General features: G+C 38.1%; 3 protein-coding genes across 3 annotated transcripts in view; 2 read left to right on the top strand and 1 right to left on the bottom strand. All coding sequences in view use genetic code 11, as the record gives it.

The window, feature by feature from the left end:
- Window positions 1–2,867, bottom strand: part of EGR_09514 (hypothetical protein) — a gene marked incomplete at both ends in the record, with an annotated part of 21,874 nt that extends 19,007 nt beyond the window's left edge. Inside the window, 5 exons of the mRNA XM_024498763.1 lie at window positions 1,911–2,093; window positions 2,319–2,479; window positions 2,524–2,615; window positions 2,642–2,759; window positions 2,788–2,867. Coding sequence (XP_024346815.1) covers window positions 1,911–2,093; window positions 2,319–2,479; window positions 2,524–2,615; window positions 2,642–2,759; window positions 2,788–2,867 — 634 coding nt within the window. The remainder of the gene's footprint in view (window positions 1–1,910; window positions 2,094–2,318; window positions 2,480–2,523; window positions 2,616–2,641; window positions 2,760–2,787) is intronic.
- Window positions 2,868–6,261: 3,394 nt separating this feature from the next.
- On the top strand, window positions 6,262–9,176 carry EGR_09513 (hypothetical protein; the record flags this gene model as incomplete). Its single annotated transcript, XM_024498762.1, has 6 exons — window positions 6,262–6,345; window positions 6,466–6,538; window positions 6,581–6,692; window positions 8,663–8,759; window positions 8,844–8,929; window positions 9,050–9,176. 6 exons carry the CDS (start codon window positions 6,262–6,264, stop codon window positions 9,174–9,176), a joined length of 579 nt encoding a protein of 192 aa, XP_024346814.1.
- A 1,916-nt stretch (window positions 9,177–11,092) lies between these two features.
- The window catches only part of EGR_09512 (CD9 antigen), a gene marked incomplete at both ends in the record, with an annotated part of 7,960 nt that continues 3,626 nt past the window's right edge, over window positions 11,093–15,426 (top strand). Inside the window, 4 exons of the mRNA XM_024498761.1 lie at window positions 11,093–11,167; window positions 13,131–13,224; window positions 13,416–13,513; window positions 14,565–14,639. Of these exons, the coding sequence (XP_024346813.1) occupies window positions 11,093–11,167; window positions 13,131–13,224; window positions 13,416–13,513; window positions 14,565–14,639 (342 nt within the window). The remainder of the gene's footprint in view (window positions 11,168–13,130; window positions 13,225–13,415; window positions 13,514–14,564; window positions 14,640–15,426) is intronic.

Here is a 15,426-nt window from a genome sequence, read left to right as displayed (position 1 = left end):
TGGCAGTTATTAGGTTTTTGAGAGCATTCACGAAATTACTTGGTCCCCTTAGTGATTATCATTAGGGCTTTTATGTAATGGGCTCACATGGACAGCATAAAACTAAACCCATAATTTCATAGAAAGCTTTTTTCTTAATATAGCGATTCTAAGTTAGACGTAAGCCAGCGTTTTATCACCTATATTTATGGAAGTCAGTGAATTTACAATAAACGAAAAAGAAGGTAAAAATTCTACTGACATCAAATATTAGTAGCAATCACTGAAAATTGTATATAAATCAGGCAGATTTAATTAACAAAGTGCAAAGAAAAGAGGCTTTTCGGACTGGAATGTCCTCAAAAACTAAACCTATGCTATCATGAAAAAACGTGGGTACCACTTCATAAAAAAGCCATGGACAAATTCAAAGCATGTTTTCATGGTAAATAAGCGTTCCCGTAGTTCGTGATCTGTACTGCCAAAAAGTAGGCCTCTGATATTAAAATACTGGAAAGTGGAGACATGGGAATGCTAGACAGAGATCTATGTGAGTAGCAATAGAGCCTACGACAAACATGTAAAGAGCTAAGAACCGATAGTAGAGTACAGCAGAGACTTAGTGGAATTACTACTGCTCTATGCACCAAATTGTCTGATCAATTCTCATTCGTCAAAGAAAGGTGGTACAACTACTCAACTGCCATCAAAGTAACAATGATAAGGAGTAAAGTCCTTCTTTGTTTCCTCTTAATTAACCGTGATAATTTTGAAATTAATTAAAGAGCATCGAGTATAGGTATGGTCAGGGAAACCTCAAACGACCATCTCTGCATTTGTTATCATCTCCCACGAAAGACACATTGAAAGAAATAAAACCACTTGAAAAAAGGCTTACTTAAACTTAGATGGTACGAACCAACTCCTACAAAAATCGCATTAGAATATAAGGCCGTAATTTCCACTACCTAACATTTGACATTAAAAAACGATAATACTAATACCAGTGACATTCTAGAGTATTCATCTCCCCGCAACTGCTGAAAAAAGTTAGTCATAGTTCCTTGTGCAATGAAATTAGCGAACAAGAAGATACCAAGACGAAGGAACCCCGTAAAAAGCCGCCTTACTGCATATTTACAGCGTTTCATTTTTTAGTATCTGCTGTACTCAAGTAGACAAACTTACAAAAATGAACGAGATCAATAGCACAGTAGAAAGTTCCTCCTCTTACATTCTTCAAAAAAAACATCGGTTACACACTTGAATTAAACTAGATTTTGGAGAGAAATGAAACGACATCGAAGTGTATCAGTGGCGTAGCCTATCGAAAAGTAAAAAATCTATTATTCCCATCACGTTCTTCAAAAGACTTTCGCATCTATAAGACTTCCCAGGTCTGCGATTTTAAAAATATGTTTGAAGGATTAAAAATATGCTTTGGTAGGACTTAAGGTATTAGTGATAAATGAAAGAATCAACATCAAAGTACACAAGTCTCCTGTGTATTTATGAAGAGGAACGTTTGACGAGAATACTCAAGAGGGTTAGAGATGTTGGATTAAAATGAAACGTGATAAAATCAAACAAGTCAACGACGAAAAAAGTCGAAGCATATCTTCTACTGACGGATCACAGTAGCATCTAACGATATAGGAAGAAATTTGTAGTGCCATAAAGGAGGCACAAGGCTTCAAAAAAAGGAATGGGACTGACAAAGAGTAGGAAACCGGTAAGGAATGAGACGCTGGGGTTAGCACAAACTAAACAACGCTAGAAAAAAAAACAAAACTAGGTACACTGGCGTGATAGACAAAAAAATGAAAGATTGCCTGACAAAAGGCATAAAATAAAGGAACTTCTTATAATTAATGAATATTCAATGCGACGTGAAAATAACGAATACTTATAGAGCCAAATAGGAAACTCACGGACAGTATTATCGCCCGAACTAATTTCAGCTTCAAGGTCTTTTGGCAAACGAATGTGCTTTGAGATGTCATCGGATAAGGGGAGAAAAGCATAGTTTGCTGGGGAAGTACTTCTGGCAGAAAAGTCGTGTATGGAGGAGTAAGAGCAATTAAATAGATTCAAACCGGCAGCACGAAACTGATCTGTGAAAAACAAACACCTTCAAATGTTTGCAGAAAATAACTTATAAATGCCATTAGAGACAGCACAGTGACAAAGCGATACACTGTTATTGTCATAACGGGATAGAAAACTCAAACAAATGGTGCAAATGTAAAAAGTCCAGAATTTCTAAAATTAAAATGTGGCAAACATCAAAAGTAGTCACAATTCAACTCAAAACTAAAAAAGTATAACGAAAAGGATACCTTGGAGTTCAGGATAGAAAAGCTGGAAGGGAGCAAAGAGGATCAAACTGCTGGTTTCGATGATAGGCTCCGAAACTGATGCTATGAAAGCAATAATACTTTTGCTATCCCGGACTCGAAATTGCTGACAAGCAGTCAAAATCGTACAGTTTTCACAAAACCTGATAAAAACACTAAAAGGAGCATGAAAAAAGAGCCGAAATACCTTGTTTGTATAGGTCCAAAAATAATTGTGCAGTTTGAGCAGTCATCAATCGTAACTGTGTTAACGTAATCATAAACAAAAACATAAGAGTTCTAAGGTAAGGAAAATAGCAACATACCTTGCAATTTCTTATTCGGAACTGCTGTCCACTGACTTCACCGGGAAGCCTTCCACAGACAGCACCTGTTTGGTCCGAAATTAGGTACAGTTCTGGGTTAACAACCTTTCTCTTTTCCCTACAAGATTAAAACAAAGGATACATACCACTGGTGGTCATTACTATCGATACTAGAAAGCATAGTTCGACCCTTCCACCTGAGAACCCGGGAAGTGCCGATACCCATGATTACGGAAACACACCGCTCGGCTATACGACTTATTTAAACAAAATTTCTGAAACAATATGGCTGCCCATAAGGCTATTGTTCTTTTAAAACTGGAGCAAACACAAGGATTTTTTACATTTGATTGCCCCAAAAAATTATAAAAATGTAATTACTCATTCAACAAAAATAGGTTCACATAAACAGTCGAACTTTGCAATCACAATCGCAATTGGGGCTAATAGTTAGCTTAGTCTTGAGTTTTGACTTCCAAACTTGTACTGGATTTGACCCCACTGGTCATAAGACGGTTCTTGGTGCTCATACTGAACAAACTTTACTTGGCGCCAGTAAGTAAATCCCTCCTTGTGCTTGGTGGTACCTAGGCAAATGTAGGTCGTGACCCGCCATGTGACTTTAGCACACTTCCTGAAATCCAGAACTCGAATGACAAATAATTTTTGACGTGTTTCGTACAAATTTATGCAAAGGCATATAAATGCATTTTTGTAAACGAAGCATGGGAGTATTCCTTACTGGATTTGCGGCATGGATTTTGTCTGAGACTACATATTGGTAAAGTTGAGGAAATCTTAACGTCAGCTGTGAAGCCCCAAATATTCCCTGATATCATATGAAACCTCAGTATCAAGGCAGAATGCATATTTACATACTGAAGGGCAGAGAGGGTACTGGTAAGCCCCGAAGGCCATTCCTTTCAATAGAGGTACTATTTACAAATACTCAGGTACCCTAAGCAGACTGTTGTTATACTTTGCGAATACTTCCTTTTACTAATTGTGTCTACTTTCTGCCACATTTAACTGATCTGAAATTAGAATTCTGAAAAAAATGTTAAAGCGCCATTCATTTATTGCTAAATGTTTAGAATTTTTTTGTTTCCAAATATAAGGCGTGTATTCTATCATTTTCACCGAAATTAAAAAAAGTCCATAATTTCATTTTCGTCACCTTCTCGTTGGGTCACCATTGGTTACAGTGTGACTATATGGTCGTAGATCTCGGTATCTGGTTTCCCCCACAATTTTGCAAAAAAACCTCGAACTAGGTTTAATCTAACTTGTAATCGTGTACAGCTTGGTGCCGATTCTTTTTGAGTGGTGTTCTATTTAGAAGTTTAACATCACAAGGTTCTTGTGCCTACAATCAATGGATGATATGCAGATATAGACTTTCATTTTCCCATTGATTTTAGACATTTCTATCAGATTACTTAAAGAACTCCCATAACAATAACGTATCGAACTAAGTTTTGCCAGTTTTTAGCTTGTAAGGACGCACTTTATTTTATTCACATTGCATTCTTTTTTTGAGTGGAAGAGTAATTTTAATGCAGTCAGTTTTCTAGTTTTATTTTTTATTTTTTATAGTTATACATTGATTTTAGTCCGAAAACGGTACTGGACAAAGATTTGGTATTTATACATAGGGATAAGAGACAGGTGTTAAGTTACATTTACATAAATAAATTCCATCCATTGCCTAAAGAACCCTATTTCTTGCAACTGAGTGTTTTTAGTGGCCATTTGTTGACTTCAAAACTCTTTATTCTCCTCATTTCTTAAGTATTTGCTTGTTTGTCACGGGGGTATTTCGACTGGAATCCACTTGAAAGGTATCAAAGATTGGATCATGATTGAGATTTACCCTACCAGGCCTTCTTGTTTGGAGCAAATAAGGAAAAATAAGCCTGCACACACTTTTTACCGCTTTATTTTGCACTCACGATATAGATGACATTTCTTAGAATGGAATTCTTAAAGAATCGCATATTACCGCACCTTCCACCCTCGCAAAAATATGATTAGCTTACTGAGTGCCTTTTTGTAAAAAATAACACTTCGAAGCTACAAGCACTGTCAAGATTCCATGCCTTCAAAGACAAATTAAAAGGTATTTGGACAGGATAATGCGAATATTAATGTAAAATCTAATTGACAAGAAAAGTTTGTACTATATTTTACTTGTCGAAATGATCACCACAACAGTATGTATTCTATCATCCTTTGCAAACAAGGCATTGGTATTTCAGGAAATTTACTCTAATGGCGCGAAATTTTTAGAAGCAAATAATCAGGTCAAGTACTATCCACCTCTATTTGTTTCTCACCTTTCTGTTTTATTTCACACGTGAATCCTTAATTTAAAGAAGGCAGAAAATTACTCTAAGCAATATAAAGCAACCCCAAATTAAGCATTATTTCTTTTCTTCCAATATTAATATAGTGTAGCTATTCTAGGTTTTAAGTTCTGATGCATGCGGTGAGAGGCGTGAGGTCTTACGCTGCGTTACTTTGCAAAGACATTAATAGGAATTCCTTCACATTGGCTGACTTGTGCTGGCTACCTCTGACGGAACCATTGTTTCTGGACAATTCTGAGGTGCACCGTATCAAATAGACAGATTCGGTAGTAATGGTTTCACTATCATCGGATGAGCTATTCAAGGAAGTAACTGTGCTTAAAGTGGACTGCACACCCACAAGGCAGGGATATTACTATCCACGGGGATGAGTAATAAGAGAGTTGCTTAGGGATAACAGATGATATCTTGCTCAATGAACGTTAGAACATAAAAGTCATCTCTCATTTAGTTGGTAAACAACCTAAAATATAGGAGGTGTTTTCATAATGTGTAGGAAAGAAGTGAAGTGCACCAAACAGATGGTCTTAAAGCCTTTTTCAATCTACTACTACATTTGGCATTAGTTACAATAAGTTCTGAGCCATACTTTCTATCACCGCTTATTCAAAAGCCTTAAGACTGTTTTAAACTCATTTTATAAGGCAGACAAGCTCGAACCGAATAAGGTTTAATCCAGGCTATATGTATAACGGTTCCAAACAAGGGGGAAGCAGTGGCATAAACTACGGATTGATCCACGTCTGTTTTACATTGCTTGTGTAGAAACGCTTACATGCATTTTCAAATGCCTACAATTCCCTACAAGTCAATGGGACGACCCAGTACAAGGGATTGAGATTTGCCCCTTCGTAGGTTTATTAAATAGGCTTAAAAGCGTCGGATTACATGGCTTGACGAATGGTGGAGTTTTTCCCGATCTCACATTTCAGTTGATTAAAGACAACAAAAAAAGGTTAAGACAGATTCAGTTCCACTGTTCCCTCTACTCTTTACATGGTGCAATATATTACGGCCATAAAGTAAGGCACTAGCCTGTCAGAACTTTTAACATTTCCCAAGTCTCATTTTAACAGTTCTAAATATCCCATTTTTATTCAGAAGCTCCGCAACTTTAGGACTTTTTATTCATTATTTTTGAAAAGACAAAAAATCCTTAAAGCCTAAGTTGCAAGGCTAACCTATTTATTAACATATTTATCTAAAAAACAAATTTACTAAACGGGACACTATTTAATAGGTCACCGAGTCATGGATTCAATGTTTACAGCGAGTGATCTTTTTGCCCTAAAAAATCTTCTCTCTCCAAATGAGGATTCAAGTGATGAGGAAAGGGTAAGTTTTGCTTTCTTTAATGAATCGCAATTGATGCGGGTAGTTTAAGGTGAAATATTTAACCGTAATGGCTAAATAAATCCATTAAAGTGGAAAAAATACACGTATTTTCTATTCCAGTTAGCTAAACCATCAATCCGAAATAATCCCGGTGATATTGGTCCGAAGAAGAAGAAGCAAAAGAAGAAGGAAGGTAACTGGTAATTTTTTTCAACATACTGTTAATTATCGACAGGAGATGAGGCTGAGAAGAAACCACCACCGGATCCGAATGCTATTTGGCAGGCAGATGAGATTCCCGAGACAGCTTATGTGGAGGACGTATACGACCCACGGCCCCAACCAGAGTAAGTTGGAGAACACTTGCACTTCCTTTATTGTCAATTAAGGTTATTTGGCACCATGAGACAGAATTAAGTAATTGAGTTAACTAGTCAGTTCTGCAACAAACACCGATGTTGAAAATAAGTTTGCAAGCCGTGAAATACAGGGTTGGAGTTGTCTTCTAATTTTTAATAATTTAGTTCAAGTGGCTTTTTACCTAACTGAGTTATTTCAAATAGTCAAAAAATAATTTAAACTGTAACCTCCATCGGAATAAAACAACCATTCTATGATTGGAAGATCACCTTTTCCTCGTGTGCACCTCATCTACTGGACTAAAATCGTCCACTTGCTTGGTGTTTTTCAATCTGCTAACTAAAACCCTCTATTATTTTAAAATGGCTGAAATCCATTGCTCACAATTTTACATAAATTGCTCCCTGAAGCACTGCGAGATGTAATGGTTTCGTGACGAATTGAAAGGTAATCACCAAGCTTAGTACGCATTTAAAATTACCGTAATGCGTATTCACAATATCAAAAAAACCCTGAAAAGGATTATGTTAGGATTCCAACAAAATCAAGCTTTTAGCACACTTAAAGCAAATTACTGAACTTGCTTAGCATTCACTGGATCATATATTTATGCAGTTTATTGAAAACTAAAAAAGCGTTCGTAATGATGATTGTAACGCACCGAGGCTACCCTGAAAACGAAAGAAGACACAATACTCAAGCGGAATATGTTTCGTCCATATGCATAAGGAATTGTGGCTACTGGCACGGCCCGTGAGCTGTACGGTGGCGGAGTCCCTAATTGACCCATTACTAAAATGGAGAGTTAAGCAAACAATTAGACTATTACAATGATATTATACTGCCATTCAAATCTTTTTGGAGTTTGTGATTAACCACGCCGGTAAGGTAAAAAGTCTTTTACGAACGTAAGAGGACAAATATGCATGGTCAGGGAGGTATGCTGCTGATAGAAAGAACCAGTCGAAGCGAAAGAAAGGCCATATAGTTAAATATACTACTAAATAAATATTAAGCACCTACAGAATATCCTCATTAGAAGGTATGATCAGTAACACATTATTTGGCTTTCAGGATTAAAGTTTTTTACCAGAACAAAAATCTCATGCAATTATCGCAAGTCTTCAGTATTTTAAGCTTCTTAAGTAAGCTCTTTCGAGAAAAAAATCATTACTTTCCTTATGACCTATTAATAACTCGAGTGAGATCACTTTAACATGGCCCACGGGATGAATTCTCCATACCTTTAACATAATACATTTGTACAGTATCTCAAAATAAAAATGAGGAGTTTTAACTCAACACCATTTAACACAAATCCCCTACTACCCGCTAAAGTAGAACTTTAAAGAAAATTACTAAATACACTCTTAAGGTAGTGGTTAAGCATTTATGGATTAGTAAGAGCAATCTCGTCTATCAAAAGTAGGTCTTAGATGAGTGAAGGTTTAATGCTCAATTCTAACTTTTTCGACGTTACCCTAACACAAATTTAACAGAAATCTCTCAAAAAGCACCACAAGTCTCAGCCTATGATCAGAATGGTAATACTGTAATATTATAAAAATAAATGTCTACCAACAGTCAGTGAAAATGACGATTTCTTCAACGTCATCTTTCCAAGTGTTAATTATCCACTTTTTCTGTATCTAAGCAGACAATTGCATGATCCCAAGAATACACATTTGGGAAGTAGAAGTGAATTGAATATGGAGGTGGCGAGGACCAGGGCTAGCTGCGTACTTTTAAGTAGTAGAGCGTAGTATGAAAGTAATATTTGTAGCAATGTTGTGCCTAATTAGGCAAATATTAAAGAACACAGCTTTAGTTTCCAAACCAATGAAGTATTTTAGGGAACTTTAGACAGCTATTTCATTGTCATTATAGAAGATGACTACACCAACTTAGCTATTCTTAGCATTACATTATCGCAGTCGAATTGCGGTCCTTAATTCAGGTATGAAATCCACTTCAAGCAGGATGTAAGCGCGGAGGACATGTATCTCCAAATGAGTCCCAAAAATGCAACCACAGCTTGTTGTGAATACATGGTGGTAAGTCTACCCTTGAAATGTCTAAATCCCATCCAAATGCTGGCTGTTGATCCATTCTAAATTACTCGGTTTTGCGCTCCAAAGGTAATGGTCAAACTCCCGAAGACTAGTAAGGAGGAAATCAAACTCGATGTTAAGGAGCAGTTCTTGGACCTTCGTACCAAACAGTTGTGAGTTTAGTATGCCAAATTGACCGACAGGTTTTTGAAGTGTCAGTAGGGCGCTACATCAATAACTGAATGATGAAACCCTATACAATGATAAAACCTTTCATAATTTCATTCTTTCAGCAAACTTGGCCTTCATTTACCCAACCCAGTAAAGCCGGAGTTGTCTAAAGCGAAGTGGCTCTCTGAGCAGTCGACTCTGGAGGTTACAATGGTGAATAATCGAGAGTTGGACTACATAAATTTTTAATCAAAAGAGACAACCACTGTACATTTCCACTAGATTTGTTGGGCTGGGTAAGTAAAATGAGCGATTCTATACACAGAACATTTTTGTGCGTTGGAAAGCACATTGTGCGAAGTGGTTGGGAAAATGTTGTTTTTTTTTAAAACAAAAAAACCAGGCTCTGAAATGTCCATAGGATCGACTGAAAACGTACCAATAAACCATGAAATGCGAAATTGTACTTCCAGTTTATGGAATGCAGTGAACGAATTTCCTTTGGGACTTGTACCGATGGTTGAAGTGCCCCATTACATTAAAGATTTTAGTAATTTAGAATACAAATCAGATAGACATCTTTGATCTAGTCCTCCTTGAACCCCCAATACGCCGTACCACTGTGAAAAAAAATTAATGGCTAACTTGCGGCTGAGTTGGGAGGCTGTAGGCGTGGCCGGCGGGGCCTCACCACCCGGCAGAAGTACAACTTGCTGAGAATAGCGATCCTGTGTAGATAATTACGAAATTAAATACGTGCCAAATCACAGCACATTTTCTTCACTTTTGGAGACTCTTTTGCACACCTCTACATGATCACAAATTCTGTTGTAAAATGCAGCCAATCTCTGGTACCGGTGTTGCCTTAGCACCCCAGAGAGGGTGTTACCCATTACTGGTAGTACACACTGCAAGCCTGACTGGAGTTTCCAAAAATATTGCGCACTTTTCAAGGCGAATTACACTAAAGAGGAATCCATTTGGATGATTATACTGGCACATCAATCACTTTTCCTAGTAACATTTGCCCAAAAGAAAAAAGTAGCATGTTCCTAGCCTTTGACGTGAAGTGCTTCGTCAAGCAAACATCTCCAAAGCCTCTCCTGATTACATTTGTGGCTTGTTTAAACCAAACCTCACTTTATCAGTCCTTAATGTTCAGGCACTCCTTTGATTCTTGTGGTGGGTCTTCATAGATTCAACCATCTAGGGTAGACACCTGCATTCTGTAAGGCTTGGATCTAGGAGCCGGTCTATGAAGTTAAAGTTTGGAGCTCAGAGACTTGCCTATAACAGAATGGAGGACATATTATTGGGCATGGTAGGTCTGCGAGGCGGTTGAGCGGAAAAAAAACTTGCAAAGAACAAATCACTAATTTACCTTTCGACAGTATTCAACCCTAGCAATCTGAATTGCAAGTGTTAAAAACAAATTAGGGTGTGCGAACATTTCTTGACGTAGGCCGCACTAGATCGTTAGGAGTAGTAACCACCTACGTTGCCCTAAAGGGCAACACTTACACAAATTCTTATCAAGAGGCAAAATTGATACATTGTTTCAACACAGGGGATTTAGAAATAGTGAAATTGTGATGAAAACTTCTCAACAAAATAAAGAATTCAGTACCCGGACCACTAATTTGGCGAATTAAAGTATTTGGTGTCGTCATTAATGCAGCGTCACCAATTCTAAATAGAACTGGTTTTGTGCTACAAGTGGATAGAACAAGCTACTTCAATGAAGACCACACTCGAACACATTGATTGTTCTTGACTCACTCAGGACATAATAACAAAGACCTGCACCAGGGAATAAAATACAGAGTCCTTATTGGTTCAGTCTGCTAAAATCTCTGGTTTAAAGATCGTGTCAAAGTAAATCGGAATGGATGGAACGAAAGCCACTAAGAAGGCCATCCAATGCACACGTCCACAAGTGTACCCGACTTCAATGGGCGCGCCCAATCAATGGCCCAGTGACCATGAAATCCACCAATAACAAGCACCCTTGATCTGCACCTTGTAACCAATCAGCATACGCGTGGTCAAAGGCATAAGTTAATAATGGCGCAAGCAAACATACGCACGCACACCCAGTGGACTTTTGATATCAGTGACCAGCTTGGATAGTAAAAGAATCTTTTATTTCATTTCAAAATTCGGCCATGGCTAAGGTCTCCGTCACCGGATGCTTCAAATGTGTTAAATATGCACTTTTCGCATTCTGTCTCGTCGCTTGGGTGAGTTTCACGCATCCTTTAATTACTATTTGCTGATTATCAAACAATTATTTATGTACCAACAAGACGTAATTAGCATGGTTTTCAATACACGAATCTTCCCCTAAATTAATACATACTCTATTAGGCTCTCAGAGGAAAGTCGGACACCCACTGTATATGACCAATTGCCATTAATTCTTGAAAAACTAAAAATATGTAATTATCCACAGACCAAAAACATCCTATATCCACCTATTTTATTTGTCAACTACGTGACTAACCATGTATGAATCGGTTAAGGTCACATGTTGCACATTTGTGACACTGCGCTCAGATCTGACAACTGGGGTGTCATACACGTGACGCTGAAGAAATAGTAAAGCTTAACAAGTTTTCGCTTCTATTGTTTAATAGCATTTATCGGTTAAAAAGAGAGGGTGCGGTGCAGTGTTGAAGAAGTGAGTGTTCGAGCACACGCCACGACGGTTTCACGACGGAAAAGTTGGTACGATTTGGGACGGCCAACTGCGTAATATCGTAGTTAATGAAATGCTTTGGTGTATTTAAGCGCTCTAGGGCAGAAAGTCACTCCGACTCATGGGATTATCCACCAAAGCAGCGAGTAGATCCAGGTTTGGATTTTAAATAACAGAAATCACATCAAAAATTCCACATCTTTAATGAATGAATGAATGAATAAATAGAAAAGGTACTGTTTTTATATAGCATAAAATTCTGGTTGCCTTATTGAGCGCATTGGTTAAATGCAATGCCAGCTAATGTTATTAATTGTTTTTGGACTACATTTGTGCATAGTGATATCCAAGAGCCTGTTAACATCTGGTTTCACCTCCAGACTTCAAAAGAATGGACATCGAGGAAACCCCGAGTGGAATTACATCTGAGCTTTAAATTTAACGTCAAAATCAAGTATTCATAAAGTTGATTTTGTCAGGTTATTTTGGAAGATAAAAAATCTTATTTTGCTACCCCAGTGTGAAAACGAAGGTAGGATACAGAAAATGCCGTTCAACCGACAATTGAATCTAGAGTAGGTGAAGTACTGTGCATTACTAACGTTATTTTTACAAAAATCTCACACGAATTTTTCACATTAATTTGATGCACTTTTACGACTGGAAAAACCGCCGACAGCGATGGTGTTTCGGTGGCAGTAATAGAATTGCAAGGTGTGCTTTAAAGCCATCGTTGGGCATTGTGTCTGCTGTAATCAGGTTCCCATTTAACAATCAACTCGACGCACATACGTCACCTCAGGGGAGAGGGAAGGAGTTAGTTTAAAAATGAAGAATGATTTTGACCCTCTCTTAAAGCAGTTCACGCCTTTGTTCTACGAACGTATGCATAAGAGAGCACACAGTCCCGTTATTCATGAAAAACGTCACATTGGTGAGGCAGTTTCCAACAGGGAACGCATTTTAAGTTTTAAAAATACGAAAAACCAAGTTTTTCAGATAGTACATATAAACATGCAATATTTCTACCCAACATTTGAAAGTAATCCGTTTCCTAAGCAGAAGGCATTTAAAAAAGCAGTTTTTACAATAAAACGAGTACCTTTAAGCATTTATCAAAGCAAAACAAAGATATTCTGCTGACTGGTACTAATAGTGCATATTCCAGATTTGATTAACATAAACTCAACTTATTTATTAACACATCACTTCCAAGTTTGATGTGATTTCTTGCAGCGGTATTCTTTGGCTAGGCTCCAGCAAACTACCCAGGAGATTTACTAAAGCAGTTTAAAAATTTGGTTGTTCATGACAAAAACTGGCGAAAATGAAGACGCCACGACTACTCCAAGATCCTGTCCCATGTTTTAAACTTCTGCCTAATTCTTCCTATGAGCCGAACTGATCATTGGGGCTAAGTGGGGTCGCAAATTGCGAGCACGTAAAATGTGCAAAAATTAAAGCTGCCATGAATGACGAAATTAAAACGTGTGCACCTTGCTTAGATTATCGGTCTTGTTGCATTTGTGTGGGGCATCGTGGCTCGTGCAACCGGACATTTTGGACCACTTGAATCCCACATCCCCGCCGCCACGTCCGGTGAGTAGACATTACCGCATTTTCAATTATCGCGCCCCTTCCTTTTGACCAATCAGAGAATGGTCTGACCCATTGAAACGCCGAGAATTTACCTTTCAGTTCCTGCAGATTAAAGGCATACGAGCTGGAATATAAGCCCGTGATGCTGTCTGTGAAGGTTCAGGGTGTGATTTTTTCATGCCTCTCTTCAGGTGCAAATATACTTATCGCTGTTGGATTTATTATAATGTTCGTCGGATTCCTCGGCTGTTGTGGGGCAATTCGTGAAAGCCAATTCCTGCTTATGGCTGTAAGTCTTGGAAAAATCGCTTTATGGGAATTTCTATTTCTGCGCTGATTGAGTGATAGGAGGATGGCATGAACATTTTCTTTCATGACCTGATCCAGTTGCAAAGCGAAGTGGCATTGGTATAAGGAGGAAATCTACCGCACAAGATTACTTTTCCTATATCGTAATTAATTTTTTCCACCCATTCTTATCATGCTAAATCTAAACTTTGCAATTAGTGACGCTGGGGTTTAATACCTTGGTTAACAATTACCGAAAACGTGAACGCTTCGCAATTCATTTGATATCCTTCGCCCTCATCATGGCCATTCACCTACATTTTCTTGCTATGGAAAGTAAAAAAATTGCTTCATTTCTACGAATTATATTATATTATCCAAAGGTCGTACGAAAATACGCACATAATTTTCAAATTGGGAAGAGGAAATTCTTTGGTGCTTTCAAAGGTCATTTGTGGAAAAGGTAGGGAAACATTTAAGGAAGGTAATTTACTCGCGAAAGAAAACTCACTAGTAGTGGGGCTAAAATTTCATGAAAAGACCATTAAAGCAGTTGAATAAATACCGTATAAGACATTAGTCAAGTGGAATTGATTACTACCATACTACTCAAAAAGGTGTATGATTTCAGCGGCCCTTTTTTAAAACTGAATGTGGGGACACGATGTGGAGACGGCCCAAGATGGGGTTAGCGAATTGTAGTTGGAACCATGTCTGTCTTGTCAGGTACGGCATGCAAGAAGTTTCCAATCTTATAACCTTAGAGTTTAGTCCATTAAATGGAGGTCATGTGCGCCTTTCGTAGTCCATCGTGTCCGAAAAAGGCCATTCGATGTCATACGTCCTGGACTCTGGCTTTCCTGTAGAATTCTGCTCTTTTTAAAATGAATTCTCGTTTTTCGTCAAAGGAAATGAACAGACTGAAGTGGGATTGATACCTGTTATTGCAAGTTTTTGTTGTCCACGTTTAAAGACTAAATAAAATCCTTGGGAGTTCATCAAATTTTAAGTAAGTAAAAGGGCGTTATTTAAACCTCGAATGTCCTTTTTAGTTCTTCTTTTCCATCTTCCTGTGCTTCAGTCTCCTCATGGCAGCTGGTCTGTGGGCCGTAGCCTGGCAGCCAAGAGTGAGTTGCTCAATTTTTGTCATGCCCTCTCACCTACGTTTCATTTAGCTAGTCGAGGTGCTTGTATTACTTGCCCACGCAATTAATATTGTCATGTAGGCAACGTAGACAGCTTCAGGACAGATTTTAAGATGATTCCAGTCTCTTTGTCGCTTCAGTTGTTTATAGCATTCTTACAGAAGACGAGATTGGCGTCCTCACCAAAGGTGGAAGTTATTTTCAACCCTCCTGCTAGGCGTCTTCACAGCCACAGATGCTCTTCTTCAGTCAAGTTAGGGTCTACAACTCAGCCATAGAGATCAGGGCAGATGTAATTATTAAGTAATTATTGGGTAAATTATGACCACTTGAATCAAATGTTTTTTTCCGTTGATATCTCAGAATCATGTATTTTACACAGGATATTTTCTCATTCACAACAAGCAAAAGTCCCATTTTAGTGATGACAAGACAAGGATTGAAATGTAAAGACTTTTAGACAGTTCCACTACCACTAGGTGTGAATGCAATTTCAAATAACACTCGAAAGGAAGCTCGTTCCTACTGTTGTGTAGAAACTGTCCCAAAATACCAGTGGGTTTTCCCTTATGCCTAGAAGAAGCGATGATGTGTTTGTATTTGCTGTGGTGCTATTGGTGCGTGGGTTTGTGCACACCGTGACGCAATCCAAAAGAGGGCTGAAGCGGTAGCCATGGGGATCAATATGGATTTGCCCACACAAACATACGCAGTATCACAGTGGGAAACACTTACACACTTACATCCAAACTCCTCTTTTTGAGCACAT

The sequence above is a fragment of the Echinococcus granulosus genome (assembly GCF_000524195.1).
Source record: "Echinococcus granulosus chromosome Unknown EG_S00151, whole genome shotgun sequence".
Taxonomy (NCBI): Eukaryota; Metazoa; Platyhelminthes; class Cestoda; order Cyclophyllidea; family Taeniidae; genus Echinococcus; species Echinococcus granulosus.
Note: the sequence above shows the minus strand (reverse complement) of the source record. Positions and strands in the feature narration are given on the sequence as shown.